This window comes from Musca domestica, unplaced genomic scaffold (genome assembly GCF_030504385.1).
Source record: "Musca domestica strain aabys unplaced genomic scaffold, Musca_domestica.polishedcontigs.V.1.1 2, whole genome shotgun sequence".
NCBI classification, from domain to species: domain Eukaryota; kingdom Metazoa; phylum Arthropoda; class Insecta; order Diptera; family Muscidae; genus Musca; species Musca domestica.
Window position 1 is genome coordinate 36015801 of NW_026712249.1, and position 17653 is coordinate 36033453.

At 36.4% G+C, this 17653-nt stretch overlaps 2 protein-coding genes across 2 annotated transcripts; both read right to left on the minus strand.

Annotated features, from left to right (window-relative positions):
• Positions 1-415: 415 nt before the first annotated feature.
• On the minus strand, positions 416-5962 carry LOC101890265 (uncharacterized). Its single transcript, XM_005186636.4, has 3 exons — positions 5433-5962; positions 1818-1990; positions 416-1749 (listed from the first exon to the last, which is right to left on the minus strand). The coding sequence occupies exons 1-3, from the start codon at positions 5707-5709 to the stop codon at positions 640-642; spliced, it is 1560 nt and encodes a 519-aa protein (XP_005186693.3). The 5' UTR covers positions 5710-5962; the 3' UTR covers positions 416-639.
• Positions 5963-10351: 4389 nt separating this feature from the next.
• LOC101893542 (uncharacterized) lies at positions 10352-17634 on the minus strand. Its single transcript, XM_005186655.3, has 3 exons — positions 17327-17634; positions 11600-11772; positions 10352-11535 (listed from the first exon to the last, which is right to left on the minus strand). The coding sequence occupies exons 1-3, from the start codon at positions 17385-17387 to the stop codon at positions 10420-10422; spliced, it is 1350 nt and encodes a 449-aa protein (XP_005186712.1). The 5' UTR covers positions 17388-17634; the 3' UTR covers positions 10352-10419.
• Between the last annotated feature and the right edge of the window lie 19 nt (positions 17635-17653).

The following is a 17653-nucleotide window of genomic DNA, read 5'->3' on the forward strand; positions in this document are numbered from 1 at the left end:
GATGTGAATATGGAATGGGTCACCTTCCGTTCCGTTGTTTTTTTTTCGGATTTATTAATGACATAGGTCAGATACGAAATGATACCATCCCAATTAAAATTCAACCCACATTGACGGAGGGTATTCATCTGTCGGCAAACCCGAATGATACTTTCAAAATTGATAAAGGACATCCTAACGAAAATTTGTGGATTTTAAGAGAATATTTCTCTTAGACAAAAATCGTAGATTGAAAAATATAATTTTTTGACCAAGAATTTTCTGGGAAGCAATCGTTGATATAAAAAATAACGTGGATTTTCTAGTTTTCCGACTACCTATTGTGCGTTTTTTTATTAAAAACATTTCTTTTATTAAAAATATTGCAATTTGTCTTAAGAAGACTCCTTGCCTTGGTAAATAATAGTCATTAAAATCAATTATTTTGATCGTATATTTTATTAATAGTCATGTGTTGCCCTTTTAATTTTTATTTGGCTTATAAACATAAATTTTTATTAACTGCATTTTGGAAACATTAATCTCAATACCAAAAAAATAAATATAGAAAATTTCACAAATACTAAATTAAAAACCAAAAAAAATAATAAATATTGACCTCAATTTTCCGTTTCCTATTTCCACCAAGAATTCTACAATTTACAGATTCACTAACTTTCTAAAACGTATCTGAGCCTCCGTCAAGGTGGTGTTTCTCGTTTCGGGCATGGTTAGACCCAAAAATAGGAATACCACCACCGTAATAATACCCTGGGCCATTAAATTATCGCCAATGCGAATGGTGATGGTGTCAATAAAGATGATTTGAATTATTTGCTCGGCAATGACAACGACAGCCATCAGGAACGGCTTGGCCCTCAATGGGAATGCTTCGCTGAGATAAATCGAGGCATAGGGTACAAAGAAGCCGGCGAACAATTGCAGGAACAAATACAAATACATGGCCGAGTTCATGTCATCATAGCTCGTAATGTTGCTCAACGATGTGAAGAGGGAGCCCAAACCAATGAGGAAACAGCCAATGATCAGAATGCTGAAAACCGAGGGCATTTTCCGGTTGACATTGTCGACCATGCCAATGGTGACAATACCTCCGAGGACACGGAAAACAGCTGCCACCGTTGGCACCCATGTGCTGCCGATGACCAACGAACTATATTGTATGCTCAGATTCAGGGGCAGCGACATGCAGAACGTCAGCAGCATACTGCGGAAGAGCAACATTTTCACCAAGGGCACCAGACCACGTTGAAAGCTTTGCATCCACGACAAATTCTCCTCTTCGCGAACATAGGTCTTGTATTCGTTGAGCAAATGTTGTGTTTCCGTTGTCACCAATTGGGGTCTCCTTAGACGGCCCAATGTCTCCAGGGCTGCAGACTCATTGCCCTTGCGTATCATATCAACTGGGGACTCCACCACCGACACCAAGGAGATGGCAGCAAAAATGCCATAGATAATATCCAAAATGCCATGCAAACGATTGGCAGGGAAATCTACCGTCTGGGTCCAGTTCGAGGCATACATCATTTGGACAGCAATGCCCAATGAGATGGAGTACTGCTCAATGGTCACACAAACACCGCGATACTGAATATCGGCAATTTCACTGGCATTCATCAGGAACGGCACTGTGACCAGGCCAATGGCAATGCCATTGAGGTAACGTGCCGCCAACAACGAATCATAATCGTAGGGAACACTTACGAAAATGATGCCAGCAATGATGACCAGTAATGTTGATAGGGACTGGAAGGGAAAAATAGTTTAGTTTAGTTTTATTTATTTATCTTTTTAGTTGCATTTTTCTTTCTTACCGTAATTAGACGATTGGTTATAACGCCTCTCAACGGCAGTGCGAGAACTGTACCTATGATCACACCAATAAACCAGGAATACAAGAAATGATAGGTAGAGCCATAAATACTACCCTGAGTCCAGCCAACGCCCAATGCCAAGTTTGCACCGCCCGATATGAAAATGAGGCCAGCTGAAAATGAAATAATAAATTAAATTAGTTTTTGGGCACACAAAAAATAATAAAAAAAAAAGTGGAAAATACAAAAAATAATTGTAGGAAAAACTCAATAGATTTTTAAAGCAGTCCTAACAAGTAAAAAAGCAGTGAAGTTCGATCGGCCCGAACTTTTAATACTCTCCCCTATTTGGAAGAGACTTGAAAAAATTTAACAAATTCCGAAAAATATCGTTTAAATAATGAAGTTCATGCGGCGGCTATACGAAGACCCTTTAAGATTTTTAAATACAAAATTTGAAACAATTCCGGTGAATAATGTCGCTAAAATCAGTAAAATACCAAATATCAGGAGGTACGTTATATACTCGAAGACGTGGACCTGCATTCAAAATTAAATTGTTGTAGTACCTATTACAAACTTCGAATATGAAATTTGAAATAATGCGGGTGAATGATGTCGTTAAAATTATCAAAATACGTAATATCGGGATGTACTGTTATATGGCGGCTATAGGAAAACGTGGGCTGACATGGCCCATTTACGAACTTAACCTGCCTATTGGGAAAATACACATGTGTGCAAAATTTTAGTTTGAAATATTTCGTGATTACAACAGACAGACGGACGGACATCGCTAAATCATCTTAGAATTTTACGCTAATCCAGAATATATGTACTTTTTAGGGTCTATCATGAATATTTCGAGGAGTTACAAACGGAATGACAAAGCTAATATACCCTCCATGGAATGGTGGAGGGTATACAAATAAGAAACACATGCATCGGCGTTTTGAGGGTTTACATCGAAAAAGTAACCTTACTAGAAGTGGCATGTTCACACCTCAATATTCTATTCACACCATTTTATTCTATTTTTTTCAAATTGCGGTTTCAGCCCATAGGTCTTTTTGGACCAAATCCGTTTCAGGACTTTTGACGTCGATCTGTGAGCGTCGTCCGAGTTATCGAGGTCGAAGATGGACAATATCGGTCCACTCCTTCTGGTACCTTCCCCACCAAGGTCAATATTTTCATAGAAAACCAGTAATGAAAGTCTTAAAGTCGGGCGGGGCCGACTTTATGATACCCTACAACACTTTGCTAATTTAGTAGAGCTGCGCATAACAATTAAAAGTTTTTCTGGGAGAATTTAATCATACACGCTATGATTATAATTATAATTTAAAATTCAAAGGACTAAATATGCCGAAGCATTTGTATCTTTTAAATTCGGACTTGTATTGCCCATTTGGTGCACAATTAATTTGAAATCGGATAATAATATATATGGGAGCTATATCCAAATTGGAACCGATCTCCTTAAAATTTGGCAAAGATATTTTTGAGCTGTATTTGATATATTTCCCTAAATATCGTTGTTACGGAGTGAATATTACGGCTGTGGGTGACAATTATGACAAATCGGATGAACAGTATATATGGGAGCTATATCTATATCTGAACCGACTACACCAAATTTGACATACTAGCTTCTAGACTCAATTCGGTCGTAAGTGCCAAGTTTCATCCCATTTGGGCAAATATTAGACGTTTGGTGCACGATAAAAGGTAAATCGGACAAAGTTATATATATGGGAGCTATATCCAAATCTGAACCGATCTCGATAAAATTTAGCAAATGTATTTCTGAGCTGTATTTGATATATTTCCCCAAATATTGTTGTTACAAAGTGCATATTACGGCTGTGGAGGACAAAAATAACAAATCGGATGAACAATATATATGGGAGTTAAAGATATATCTGAACCGATTTCAATCAAAAGGAACTATGGGTCTATATCGTTTCCTTTTGCCTGTTACAAACAAATGCACAAAGACATAATACCCTGACCACCTTGTGGTGTAGGGTATAAAAATTAACCGTATAGAACAAGAAACTTTGCAAAGCCCAATATTAGTTTTAGTTGCCTATGCAGGTCCACATCGTCGTATAGACGCCAAAATAACGGCTACATTCGGTATTTTTAAAATTTTCAACGGTTTTTTGAAAATTGGAAAATTTGTTCCAAATGGTGGAGGGTATTCAACGTTAGGTATATGGTTTATTCAGAGATTTATAGTGAAATATTGGATAGAAAAAATCTTCTGTTGACAGTTGCCGCCTAAAACGAAATTTTATGTTACTTTCATGCATCAAATCGAAAAAGGCCAAGGAAAAATGAATAAAAATATTATTAAATATTTTTGATTTTTTTTTTTTGTAAAACATTGTTGCAAATATTTTAATAATTTCTTCGTATACTGAGACCTATAGCAGAATTTTATGACAAATATTATTGTAGAATACTTTGATCTGCTATGGTTCCCTCTAAAAGGGAATTTTTTTCATATTTTTGCATTGTTGACTAACTGAAAAACGGGTACGTAGACCTGTGTTAGGGCTGGGTTATTGAAAATTCGTACTTAAAAAAATACGAAATGTACTAAAAATTATATCCGAAATTTGGTGTTAGGATCGTTGTTTATATGTAGGTAGATGGTTATGTGAAGGTGGTTTCGGATATGTGTACTAAATGGTACTATTTTTGGTGTTTTCAGAAGGGATCAACAATGTACGGAAAGTACAAAATAGTACTCAATAGGGTATAGGGTGAAGGAGGAGGCTGGTGTTCCCAAAATTGATATTAAGATTTCTGATGGTAAATGGAATTGAAATATGTAGGTTGGTTTGGAAATATGTATGGTACGAAAACTACTAAAAAATTCTAAGTACGGTATTTGAGATTGAGGCATCTGTTACTATCTAGTGATGGTTTTACAAATGCGTACTATAAGTATTCGGAAAGTTCTAAAAGGTACTAATTTTGGAACGTTGCTGGTGTCTAGGATGGAGCGATGTAGATTGTTTTGGATATGCATACTAAATGTTACCAAATTTGGTACTTTTTGAACGGTCACTGTAGGCGTCTAGAGTTTACAAACGGAGATATTGAACAAGTTTTGGACAGAAAAATTGGATGTGAGTCCATTGTGCATTGGTTTTACAAACGTCCTCCTCGGTCCCGAATATCGGGACTGGGAATATTATTCTTCAAAGTGTCAAATAAATCAATAATTAATTGTGGTCTTTGACCCAAATGGACTACAGGGAATGCAACTGTGTGAGCCATTGATATTGGGAGACACCGTTATATTGGAGATAAACGATATCGTAGACCTATATAGATGATTCTCCTCCAGGGGGTAAAGTATTCACAAAGAACTCCTTGTGTAGAATTTCAGACAATTTAATTGAATATTGATTTCAAAATACCGAATAATTTGACTTGCGTGCAGATAAGAGACTCATACGTCCAAAAATATACCCTCCATACTATGTATGGTGGAGGGTATATAAAAAACGTTAGATTGCGGACCCTATATCTAAATTCGTAAATAAGATTTTCATAGATTTTGGTAATTTTTGGATCAAATGCATTTAATCAATTCACCTGCAGCTGTTGCATTTGTTTGTGGCCTATTGCGCCAGCTGGTGTTCGCTTGAATGGGAGCTGGTGCCGGTGTGGCAGATGTGACGTAAATTACATTCGGTGGATCCTGTTGCGTTGGAAATTGTTGTTGTGGCGGATATTGTGGTTGGCCGGGATATTGTGGTTGACCGGGATATTGTGGTGGCGCTTGGTATTGTTGTTGGCCAGGATATGGTTGCTGTCCTGGATAAGGCTGTTGTCCTGGATATGGCGGTTGCTGCTGCTGTTGTGGCTGCATTGTTGAGATTTATTTACACTATTGTTTTGTATATTTTTCTTAAGTAATTTTTCAATTTTTTCACAGGAAAAGAATTTTTAAAATCTTGAGATGGTTTCACTTTCGGTTATGTATTTTAGATTCAAAATTATAAAAGAAATTCGTTCGTAAAGAAAATGCGTTAAATAACCGATATTCGTTAAAGTCGTCAAAAGACTGAGCCCTCACTGCCGCAGGTGTGTTCGGTTTCGAAATCAACACATAAAATACCCCAGAAAAACAACAGATATTGAATTTGTATTTGGGTTCTAATACCCAACATTATCAGTCGATTGAATTTTGCTGATACGTATAGACATTTGGTTTGTGCGGTGATAATGTTGCTTGGCATTGACACCGGTTAGAGGGTTGAGAATGGATTTTTGACAACAGGAAAGGGTTAAGGGGTGTGTGTCGCAAAACCATGAAACTTATCAAAAAAAAGTGATAACAAATAAATATTATCTCCTCTAACTGAAAATGGTGTTTTTCTTTTTTATACCCTCCACCATTCTATGGAGGGTATATTAGATTTCTCATTACATTTGTAATTCCTCGAAATATTCATAATAGACCCTACAAACTATATAAAGATCAAGAAGATCAGCATAAAATTCTATGTCGATTTAGCGATGTCCGCCAATCTATCCATCTGTCCGTCTTTGGAAATCACTCTAGCTTCCGAACGAAATGAACTGGATTGATAATTTAGATGATTTTAGCGACATTATTCACCAGAATTGTTTCAAAATTGGTATTTGAAGTTCGAAATGGGCCTAAGACAGAAAATTGTCCGTTCAGGTACACGTCTTTGTATAGCCCCCATATAAGGGTACCTCCCGATATTCGGTATTTTGATGATTTTAGTGACATTATTCACCGGAATTGTTTCAAATTTGGTATTTGATATTCGTAATGGATGCTACAGCCTATGATAGAAGATTGTCTGTACAGGTCCATGTCTTCGTATAGCCCCTATATAACCGTACCTCCCTATATTCCGTATTCTGATGATTTTAGCTACATTATTCGCCGGAATTGTTTCAAATTTGGTACTTGAAGTTCGTAATGAACACTTCAGCCATGACAGAAAATTGTCTGTGCAGGTCTAAGTCTTCGTATAGCCCATTTATAACGATATCTCCCTATATTCGGTATATTGATAATTTTAGCGACATTTTTCACCGGAATTGTTTCAAATTTGGTACATGAAGTTCGTTATGGATACTACAACCTAAGACAGAAAATTGTCTGTGGAGGTCTACGACTTCGTATAGCCTCCATGTAACGGTATCTCCCGATATTCGGTATTTTAATGATATCAGCGACATTTTTCATCGATTTTTTTTCAAGTTTCGCATTTGAAAAATAAGCCACTACGTCGTCGTTTAGACCCTAATTAACAGGATTTTTAACGGATATTATTTCTTGAAAATTGCCAAATTCGTTCCGAATGGTGGAGGGTGTTCAAAGTTCGGTCCAGCCGAACTTACAGCTTTTTTACTTGTTATTTATTTATGTGTAATGCATTAACTCAAAATTATGTTGTTTGTTGTCCCTCAGAGATGTCCATGTTAAAATAAGAGGTTGGTAGGCTAATGTAATTAATAAATCCATTGGTTGATAATCAGATTTTTGATCGGGGTCAAATACCAAAACTCCCATTCAATTTGGAGGAAGTTGTAACTTTTGGTCAATGTGATTTTCCTAAAATTTTCCCTTTCTCTGCAAATGCTAATTCAAAATTAAGTTCCGTTCAAAAAAATTAATTTACTTATCATCAGTATTTTAAAACAAATTCGGGTAAATCACAACAACTCCAAATAAATATTTTTCTCTTGAAAAAATAAATCGGTTAATACATTTAACATTTTTACTATTTATAGCCCCTAGATTTCCAGTAGTGAACTACACACATTTGTTATTTATCGCCAAAATATATTTTTACTGGAAAATTCTTATCTCCTCCGGCCATAGCATTGACGATGAGCGTCTAACCAACAAACCACAAGCTCATACTTCAACATTGGTGATTCCCCCCCACAACCATCGCGATATTAATTGGTGACATTTTTCCGAAAAGTAAACGTATGTGAACTTTGATTCAAATGGGCTACTCGGAATACGATGATATGAGTCATTGAAATTCTGTCGGAGAAAATTCACCTGCAGAGTTACAAAAATAAAAGAAACCCACCTCATAAAATATGAGAAAAACCAACTTCTCAAGATACCCAAATGACTCATTCAGTAGCATTCGAATATCAGTTGGGTTGTTAACAACATAAAAACCAGCTTCCATAGGAGAAATGTACAAGTCTCCTACATAGAGAAGATCTGGATAATAACATACAGGGTGAGATAAAAAAACAAACGCCATAATTTTTACATTTTTTTTTTTAATTTTATTGAATGGAAGCAAAAAATGTTGGCAATGGCATCAAATTTTAAAATAAGTTTAGATATGTTTAAAATTGGTCACCTTTGGCTGAATTGTGGTCTTCAAACGGCCAATGAAACCGTTACACGTAAGCGCTTGCTTGAGGTGATCAACACTTTGGTATTTTTAGTGCCAACCTTGCTTTCCAAAACACTCCAGTCACAATATTCCAACGGATTGGTATACGGAGATTATGGGGGTCATTGTGCGCTGGAAATGAAGCGAGGAACCTCATTTGGTAACCATTCTTGGGTGGCGCGTACTGAGTGCGATGGTGCTGGATGCTGTTGGAATGTCCAAGGTATGCGGCTAAAATGTTTACGTGCCCAAGGCTTTAATACACCCTCCAGAATATTTTCGCGATAATATTAGGCATTTATTCTTAAGTTCTTACACTTTTTGGAATTTCAATGGCTTTACCCCCGGCTCATTTTTCAGTATTTGTCGAATGGAATATAGCGATATTTTCAACTCACGAGCCATTTTTCGATAAAGTCGCTTCCATTTCTGCTGATGTTGCTGTTTTTTTGCGTCCACTTCCTTGACGTCGAGCTATGCTACCAGTATCACGGTAACGAGCGATGATATGAGGCACAAAAGACCCTGTATTTGGTATGTTTGAATTCTCAAAATTTCCCAATAAAAACATTAATTTGTTATATGTGGCTCCAATATATGCAAAACGAGGTGGGGTATAATAAAGGCGGTGCAGACCGACTTTGGCTTTTCTTTACTGTGTTTTTTCATACCCTCTACCTCGGAAAATAGGCTATATTATTTTTGCCATTCCGTTTGTAACAGCCCTTATATTCGTCGTGTATATTTTCATAATTAGCATAAAATTCTTAGTAGATTTAACGATATCCGCCTGTTTGTCCGACTGTCTGTTGAAATCACGATACAGCCCACATTATTTGACGTAGAGCTTTAAAATTTTGCAGAACAATTTGTATTGTTGGTAGGATGGTTAGTATTGAAAATGAGATATATCGGTCCGTTTAGGTATAGTCCCAATACAACGGTACCTCTCGATATTCGATATTTTTTTTTCTAAAAATTTGTTATTTGTTGGTCCTAATGGGTTCTATCTTCGTTAGCGAAACATTGTGCGTATAAATCCACGTTTTTGTATAGCCCCATATTACATTTTTGCCACATTTTCTGTCTAAAAATTGGTATTTGTGGGTCATAATGGGTTCAAATATTTCCTTTACTCTAAGGTGAAGTGTTCGGCCCGGTCAAACTTAATGTTTATTTATTTATTAATGGCAGGCTTTGTTCCTCCTTAGGAACCAATATGGCAAATAAGGGTCAAATCAATTGAAAAATGTGGGAAACAACCTGAAATAGCTGAAATCAGGGGATACCTTCATATGAGATATACCGAAACGTTGATAATTTTTTTGTAAGTATGGTTTCTTCTTTGGTATGAAGAATATGGCTAACATTTACAAATGCTTAAAATCGGGGCATACCCTTATGTAGGGGCTGTATCAAAACGTTGACCAACATGATCAATATTTTTTAATTTTATTTTATAACCCATAGACCTGCATCATATATAAAAGCTCAATCTTAATTTTGCGAAGCAAAGACCTATACAATAAGCCTGTATATAATGGGACGTTAAACGTATTATTATTATATTAAGAAGTTTGTCCACGATTTGATATGAGCCTCATACAGCTTCGTAGGCCATTTCTGTTTTTTACAGTTCCAACAGACGCCCAATTCTAGTCAGGAAATATCAAAATTTCCCTGAGCGTCAAGGATTACCTTACCATGTGTGACCTGGAATTTAATTCTCGACTATTTTTATTTTATCCAGATTGTAAATTAGACATATTTATTATCGAATAAATCAGATTTTGTTTTCTTTTTATATCTCCTTGCTTGCTATACTTGCTGGTGGGGGAAGGTGCAAGAGCACTCGTGCCGTATTATCTCCCTCCACGCACACGACTCTTATCCCAAAACCTGTTGACTACTGAAGTTAAAAAAGCATTATCTTATCACGTTTCATTTTTTGCGTGTTTTATTTTTGTTTCATTTTTTTTTATTAGAAAATAATCTGATTTCGATTAAATAAATACTACATTCTAAACATTCTATGTGTGTTCTACAGTCTGCATGTGGGTCGAAAGACGAAATAAATATATATTGTACAACAAATTAAATTACTTATAAACTACAACGATTGTTAAATACTTAAATACTAAAACTTAAAATAATCCTTAAAAACTGCCTTGCCCCTAATAATTTTTGCCTATATTAAACCACCGTCTGAATCTCCTTTGCGCCTCCTGCAAAGTGGTGTTCTTTGTTTCGGGCATTGTGAAGCAGCTGATGAAAAATATCACTGCAATAATGATGCCATGATCCATGAGACTTAAATCCACCGAAATGGTGCTAATCAAAACAATGTGCACCAATTGTTCGGCAATGACACAGAGGGCAATGAAATAGGGTTTCATCAGCAGTGGAAATGCCTCGCCCAAATAGACGGATGTGAAGGGTGTAAAATAACCCACAGCAAATTGCATACACGTACAAAGATAAGTGGCTGTGGCCATATTCGAGGTATCCTCGGTGCTGCTCAGGCTACTGAACAGTGGGCCCAAACCGATTAGCATGCCACCGGCAATAAACATGGTTAGCAGCGAGGTTGTTTTGCGACCCACCGAATCCACCAAATATATGACACAAATTGCACCCAACAACCGTCCACAGGCAGCCACTGTTGCCACCCATTCAGTATCATTTTTTTCCGAGCTATATTGGAAGGCCGCACTAAAAGGCAATGAGAAACACAAGGCCACCACAACACTGCGGAACATCAACATTTTCACCAAGGGCAAGAGACCTCGTTTCAGGTTTTCCACAAACGATAAACTCTCCTCCTCACTCACATACACCTTGCCCAGGCTGAGGAGATCATAGGCCTCCTTCGAATGGTGATCAATGAGCCTTAGCTTAGAGTAGCATGTAAGGGCAGCATGATCATTACCCCAACGTATTTGATCAATGGGCGATTCTATGAAAAGTATTAAAGCCGCCACACCCAGGAAAGCCAATACGATTTCCAAAATCCCATGCATACGATATGTTGAAAATTCCCATTCGGCATTCCAGTTCGAGGTGTAGATCATTTGAACAGCAATTCCCAGAGACATGGAGAATTGTTCCACCACCAAACAGCGACCACGATGCTTTTTCACAGCAATTTCACTGGCGTGCATTATGAAGGACACAATTGCCAGACCCACACCAATGCCGCTGAGATAACGTCCGGCCAATAGGGCATCATAGGTATCGGGAACAGCGGTGAAGATGAGACCGCAGGTGAAAATCAAAACGGAGGAGATTATCTGCAAGAGAAGATACGGCTTAGTAAGTAATTTGAATTTTAAAATATCTCCTGTCACCACTTACCCATAGCACCTTTTTACTCAGGAATTTTCTCAACATCGTGGACAATATTGTTCCAGCAATTACTCCAATCAGCCAGGAATTGCAAAAATGCTTTGTCGTACCCATCATACCGAATTTGGCCCAACCCACACTGATGGCCAGATTCATGCCGGCAGAGAAGAAAATAACACCACCTGGAAAAAGGAAAATTTTGATCAAATAAATATATTCTTGTATTTGTGCAGGCCTTCTGCTGGATAAAATTAAGCAGGATTTTGCAGATTTTTCAGATAATTAGTTAAATTTGTCAGATAATCAAAAAAAAGAAAAAATAGTATCAGTCGGTTTTGCCGACAGATGTATACTCCCAGCCTTGAGCTATGATTATTCTAACTGTTAACCCGTTAATGGTGCAGGTTCCGATATTTACCAATTCATATCTGACCTAAGACTGATATTAATATTACAAGGTGCCAGATTTGGACTATATCGACAAGTTCTTATCATTTATATGAGATATATTTTTTGGAAAATTCGGAAATAAGCGAGAGATTACAGATATAGCAGACCGAAGTATTCATCTAATACAGTTGTAAAGAATCGCTGAATTGTTTCGCAAGTTATGACAGATATAAGCATTGTAAATTGTGACCCTTTGTGGGTAAGGTACCAGGAGGGATTGCCAGAAATATATCATCTTCTGTATGTGTGAAATTTGATGAGAATTGGATACGCTTTGTGAGCGTTTCGTTTTTCAAAATCGTGAACCCTATGGGGGGAATTTAGCAGTAGATATGTTCTGATCTCTACCATCTTTATAACAGATCTTGTGTTGATATTAATGTTGTAATGTACCAAGTCTGAATACAACCCAATGTTAATTTCGTTTTTATGAGCTTCTTGAATTTAAAAAATTTTGACCCTTTGTGGGGGAGTTACCAGAAGGAGAAGACCGATATATCTCATTTTTTACACCAGGCATTGGATTAATAAAAATATTGTGATGTATGTAATTTGAAGTAGCGGATGCTTATTTCGAATTTTATGATTGTTTTGGTTATTCAAAATGTTGATCTTTTATGGGCGAGGTACCAGAAGAAGTGGACCGATATTTCCCTTTTTACACCATACCTAACCGAAGTTCTGGTAAATAATAATAAAAATATTGTGATAAGTGTAATTTGAAGATAATCGGGCTCTTACATCACATTTTATAAGGGTTATAATGTATCCAGATTTTGACCCTTTGTGGGGGAGGTACTTGATGGAGTGGACCGATGTTGTCCATTTTCGTACCTGAACTAGCACTGATGCAAATACAAGGATTTATAAAGTTGGAGCAAAATCGGATTATCCTTTCTCTTTCTGTGCAGTAAATTATTTTCTTCGAAAATGTTGACATTTTGTGCAGAATGTACTAGAAGGAATAGACCGATATCTAATAATTTATATATGATTGGATGATTATTTCGCTTTCTTTGAGCGTTTTCCTTTTCAAAATCTAGAACCCTGTGGGGGAGGTACCAGAAGAAATGGTTCGATCTCTACTTGACAACTTGCTATAGCCAAATATTTCTCTCATCCAGAAAGAATATGAATCTTATGATTTCGCAAATTGGATATAAATGTTCGATTTTCTTGTAATTTTGCCCATACCTATATTTATACCCTACAACACTATTTGTTGGGGGTATTATAAGTTTGATTGGGCCAAAAATTATGTAACACCTCGAAATATTGGTTTCCCACATAGGAACGTATATATGGATATTACTATCTCGACGAGATGAGTCGATCTAGCTATGTACGTCCGTCCGTCTGTCCATGTTAATGTGTAATCAAGCTACAGGTCGCAATTATGAACCGAATTTGAAACTGTAGGTGGAGTTAGGGTCAGAATAGAACCCTACTGTTTTTGGAGATGATCGCAAAATATTTAGGGGTTGAAATGTACCAAAAAATTCTTGATTTTTCTGTGGCTCTGCAGGCCACAATTATACACCGATCGGCGCGGAATTTTGTGTGGAGTTCAAGTTTAGGACTGGTCAGAAACCGCGAGTATTTTTAATGCTGGTGAAATCACGAATACACGAAAATGTCACTTCTAACCGTTACATGGATTCTCATATCCAAGAAGACTAGCATTTTGGGTGACCATTGGACCACGACTTTTGTGATTTTTTGAGTGCGTAAATAAGGGTAACATCGAAATCTTCCAAAAAGAGTTTGGCCATAAGGGGGCTTCCCTTGGTCGGCCCCGCACGACTATAGCCTTTGCTTACTAGTTTTATCTGTATTAGATGAAGTATGAAATTTGAATATTTCGGTCGACTACATCTGGTACCTCACTCACAGTTTTACGATTTCTAATAATTATCACATATCTCATATCCCGTCATATTTATTTAGGTCCGGTACGAAATGGACAATATTGGCCCATTCCTTCGAAACCCACTCCAAAAAGGGTCAACAATTTGAGGGAACTCAAATGTGAGAGGTATATCCAATTTTGAGTCCATTTACCGAAATTGACGGAGGAATTTGTACCTCATGTACCAAATAACATTGCGGAACTGATTCCCATTTCATTTCGTTCACATGATGGTACAAAATGTAGTACATTTTAGTATTTTTCATACACTAATGGTACGGATTTCCGAAAACCTTTTGGTAATTCTATTATGCACTCCGTCAGGGAACGTCATTCCAAATTTAAGGGTTTAAGGGCGCTACTGCTTCCTCAAATACAAAAGGTACCATTTCTAGTGCCTGTTTATACTTTTCGTACCGTTATAGTACGAATTTCTCGTATCTGACCCCTTCGAACCAAAAGTGACCCTAATTTCAAGATTCTAGCTTCAGCCGTTTCGTCTGGGTGTTGATGAATCGTTAAGTCAGACATTCCATTACTTTACTGTTTATACCCTAGAACACTATGATTTGGGGGTATTATAAGTTTGATTGGACCAAAAATTATGTAACACCTCGAAATTATGGTTTCCTACATAGGAAAGTATATATGGATCTTCCTATCTTCCCGAGCTGAGTCGATCTAGCTATGTATGTCCGTCAGTTCATTTTATATTGTAATCAAGCTACAGGTCGCAATTATGGCCTGATCCTCACGAAATTAAAAATGGAGGTGGGGTTAGGGTCAGAATAGGAGATGATTGCACAATATTTAGGGGTTGAAATGGACCAAAACAGAAAAATTTCCTGATTTTGCTGTTGCTCTATAGGCCACAATTAAGTGGTTAGGGTCTAGGACTGAGCAGAAGTCTACCAATTTGGGCGGCAATCGGACAATATTTAGCGGGTAAAATATACCCTAATTTTTATATAAGGAAATAAGAAAATTTTCACTAAATCGTCATATTTTTAATCCCAGCCAAATCACAAATACATTAAGATGTCTCTTCTGACCATTAAAGTGATGCTGATTGTCAATAAATCGGATATATAGCAAATATGTACAATATATGTGTAAAAGCATAGAACTTATTTATTCTGCTTATAAGTAAAGAACCGCTGGACCGGTTTTCACAATTCCCATCAATTCGAAATGGTCTCTTGCCAGAAACTGATAAAATCTAAGAAATTTGCGAAAAATATGGCAATAAAAAGTGAATTTCTTTTGTTTTTTTTTTTTTTCAATTTTTGTTATATCTTTTATCGCATGCTATTTTTATACCCTACAACACTATGTGTTGGGGGTATTCTAAGTTTGGCCCAATCAAAAATTATGTAACACCTCGAAATTTTGGTTTTCCACATAGGAAAGTATATATGGATCTTCCTAGCTCGCCGAGCTGAGTCGATCTAGCTATGTATGTCCATCCGTCCGTCTGTCCATGTTAATTTGTAATCACGCTACAGGTCGCAATTATGGGCCTATCCTAACGAAATTTTGCACCAAGGTGGGATTAGGGTCAGAATAGAAGCCTATTTCTTTTGGAGATGATCGCCAAATGTTTAGGGGTTGAAATGGACCAAATACTGAAAAAATGTCGGATTTTGCAGTAGCTATAGAGGTCGCAATTATAGACCAATCGACGTGGAATTTCGCATGTAGCTAGAGTTTAGGGCGGGAAGCCTACCAATTTGGGTGGTCATCGGATAATATTTAGCGGGTAAAATAGACCATATCTTTTGTGTTGAAAAAATTCAAAATTTTTCATTAAACCGCGAATTTTTTAAATCCCGGCGAAACCACAAAGCCATGACAAGGTTACTTCTGATCTTTACATTGATGTTAACATCCAACAAATCGGATATAAAGAAAAATATGTGCGATATATATGTCTATCAAAGAAGATATGCTTGAAAGATCTCTTATATGTCGAGAACGGCTGAACTGATTTCGACAGTTCTCATTAATTTAGAATGGCCTCTTGGTCTAAAAAATCGCATAAAAATATCTCTCTAAAGATGAAAATATTGATTTTGTAAAATTTTCTCATATTTTTCAATTTTGTCATATTTTTGGCATATTTTCATTTTTAATTAAACATTAAACAGCTAACAAAACTAAGTAGTTAGGATATCATATACAGATCGCATTTATGGCCCGATCTTATCTAGAAGCCTACTCTTTTTGAAGATGATCGCCATATATTTAGGGGTTGAAATGGACCAAAAAACTGCAAAATAGTCAGCAGGTCGTAATTATCGCCCGATCCTCACGCACATTTGAACGGGAGTTACCGGACATTGCAAAAGTCAAACAGTTTTGGATGGCCATCCAAAAATATCCAATGTGTGAAATAGTTTGCCAACTTATGTAGACAAAATACGAAAATGACCATTCCAGTGAATTTTTGGAGAATTCAGAAATACAGGAAAGACGCACTTCTGACTATTTCGTTAACGCTGATTTCATTGAAGAATATAGTCGAATGTCTGTATCTCATATAGATGCGTTTCAGTCAAAAACCAATAATAAATGTTAATCTTTTGCCGCTTCTGAGAGATTATAGGTCTTTGGGAAATATTTGTTCCAGATCAAGGAAGACCATTTACGTGCAACATCTTCCAATAAATTGGAAATGAGCAAATTAGTTTAAGTTGTTATTTTTCGAAAATTAGAGAACGAAACCTAATGGTTTTCTTTTATTATTTGTCACAATATCTTGTGGAATTCTTTCGAGTATCTCGCATATATAATCTGTATCGTTTATTATTGTGTTGTAGGGTATTCAACGGTCGGCCACGCTCGACTGTAGCCTTTGCTTACTTGTTTTAATTTGATTTACAATTTTGAAAAAATATTCACAGATAAAAGGAAATGTTGGTATTTTTGCTACACAAAAGATATGGCCCATTCCACCATCTCATTTCTATCCAATGACCAACCAAATTGGTAGACTCCTGCCCTTACCCCACGGAAAATTCCGTTGCGCTCGATTTATAATTGTGACCTGCAGAGCAATTGAAAAATAAACCAATTTTTCTGTTTATTTTTTTGGTCATTTCACACTCTAAAACCAAATTTCGTGAGGATCGAGCCATAATTGCGACCTGTAGCGTGATTTCAAATTTACATCAACAGGACATATATAACATTGTGGGTCTAAGACCAAATTTTGATGTGTTACAACACATGGTGTTGTGGAATAAAATAATTGATTTTCCTCGACTTTCTCACACCAACATTCATTATTCATACATATCAAAAAATGTTCTCAAATACTTCTCAAAAATTCTTTGCTTCAGATTTTCGTAACACTTTTAATGAAATTGTATATTTACCTGGTATTGTTGCATAGATTTGGGGTCGGCTCTTGCCACGTCTCTCTGTGTGTTCAATCATTTTGAAAAATTTTTATTTAATTTTTATTAAAAAATTTAACACCTTTTTTTCTTTTGTTGATTTTCAAATATTTTCTATCGTTGATTTGTCTTGTATAGTAGAAATCATTAAATGTGTTTTTTTTTTCACGTTGATCTTTCCGCCGCTATTACACCTTGATTCCTTCGAAATTCGTTAACAACTAATTTGTTTTTATGAAATATTCAGACCCCAATTCTGGTGTATATTTTCTAATTAAAAAAAATTCTTGTTTAAATATCTGCACT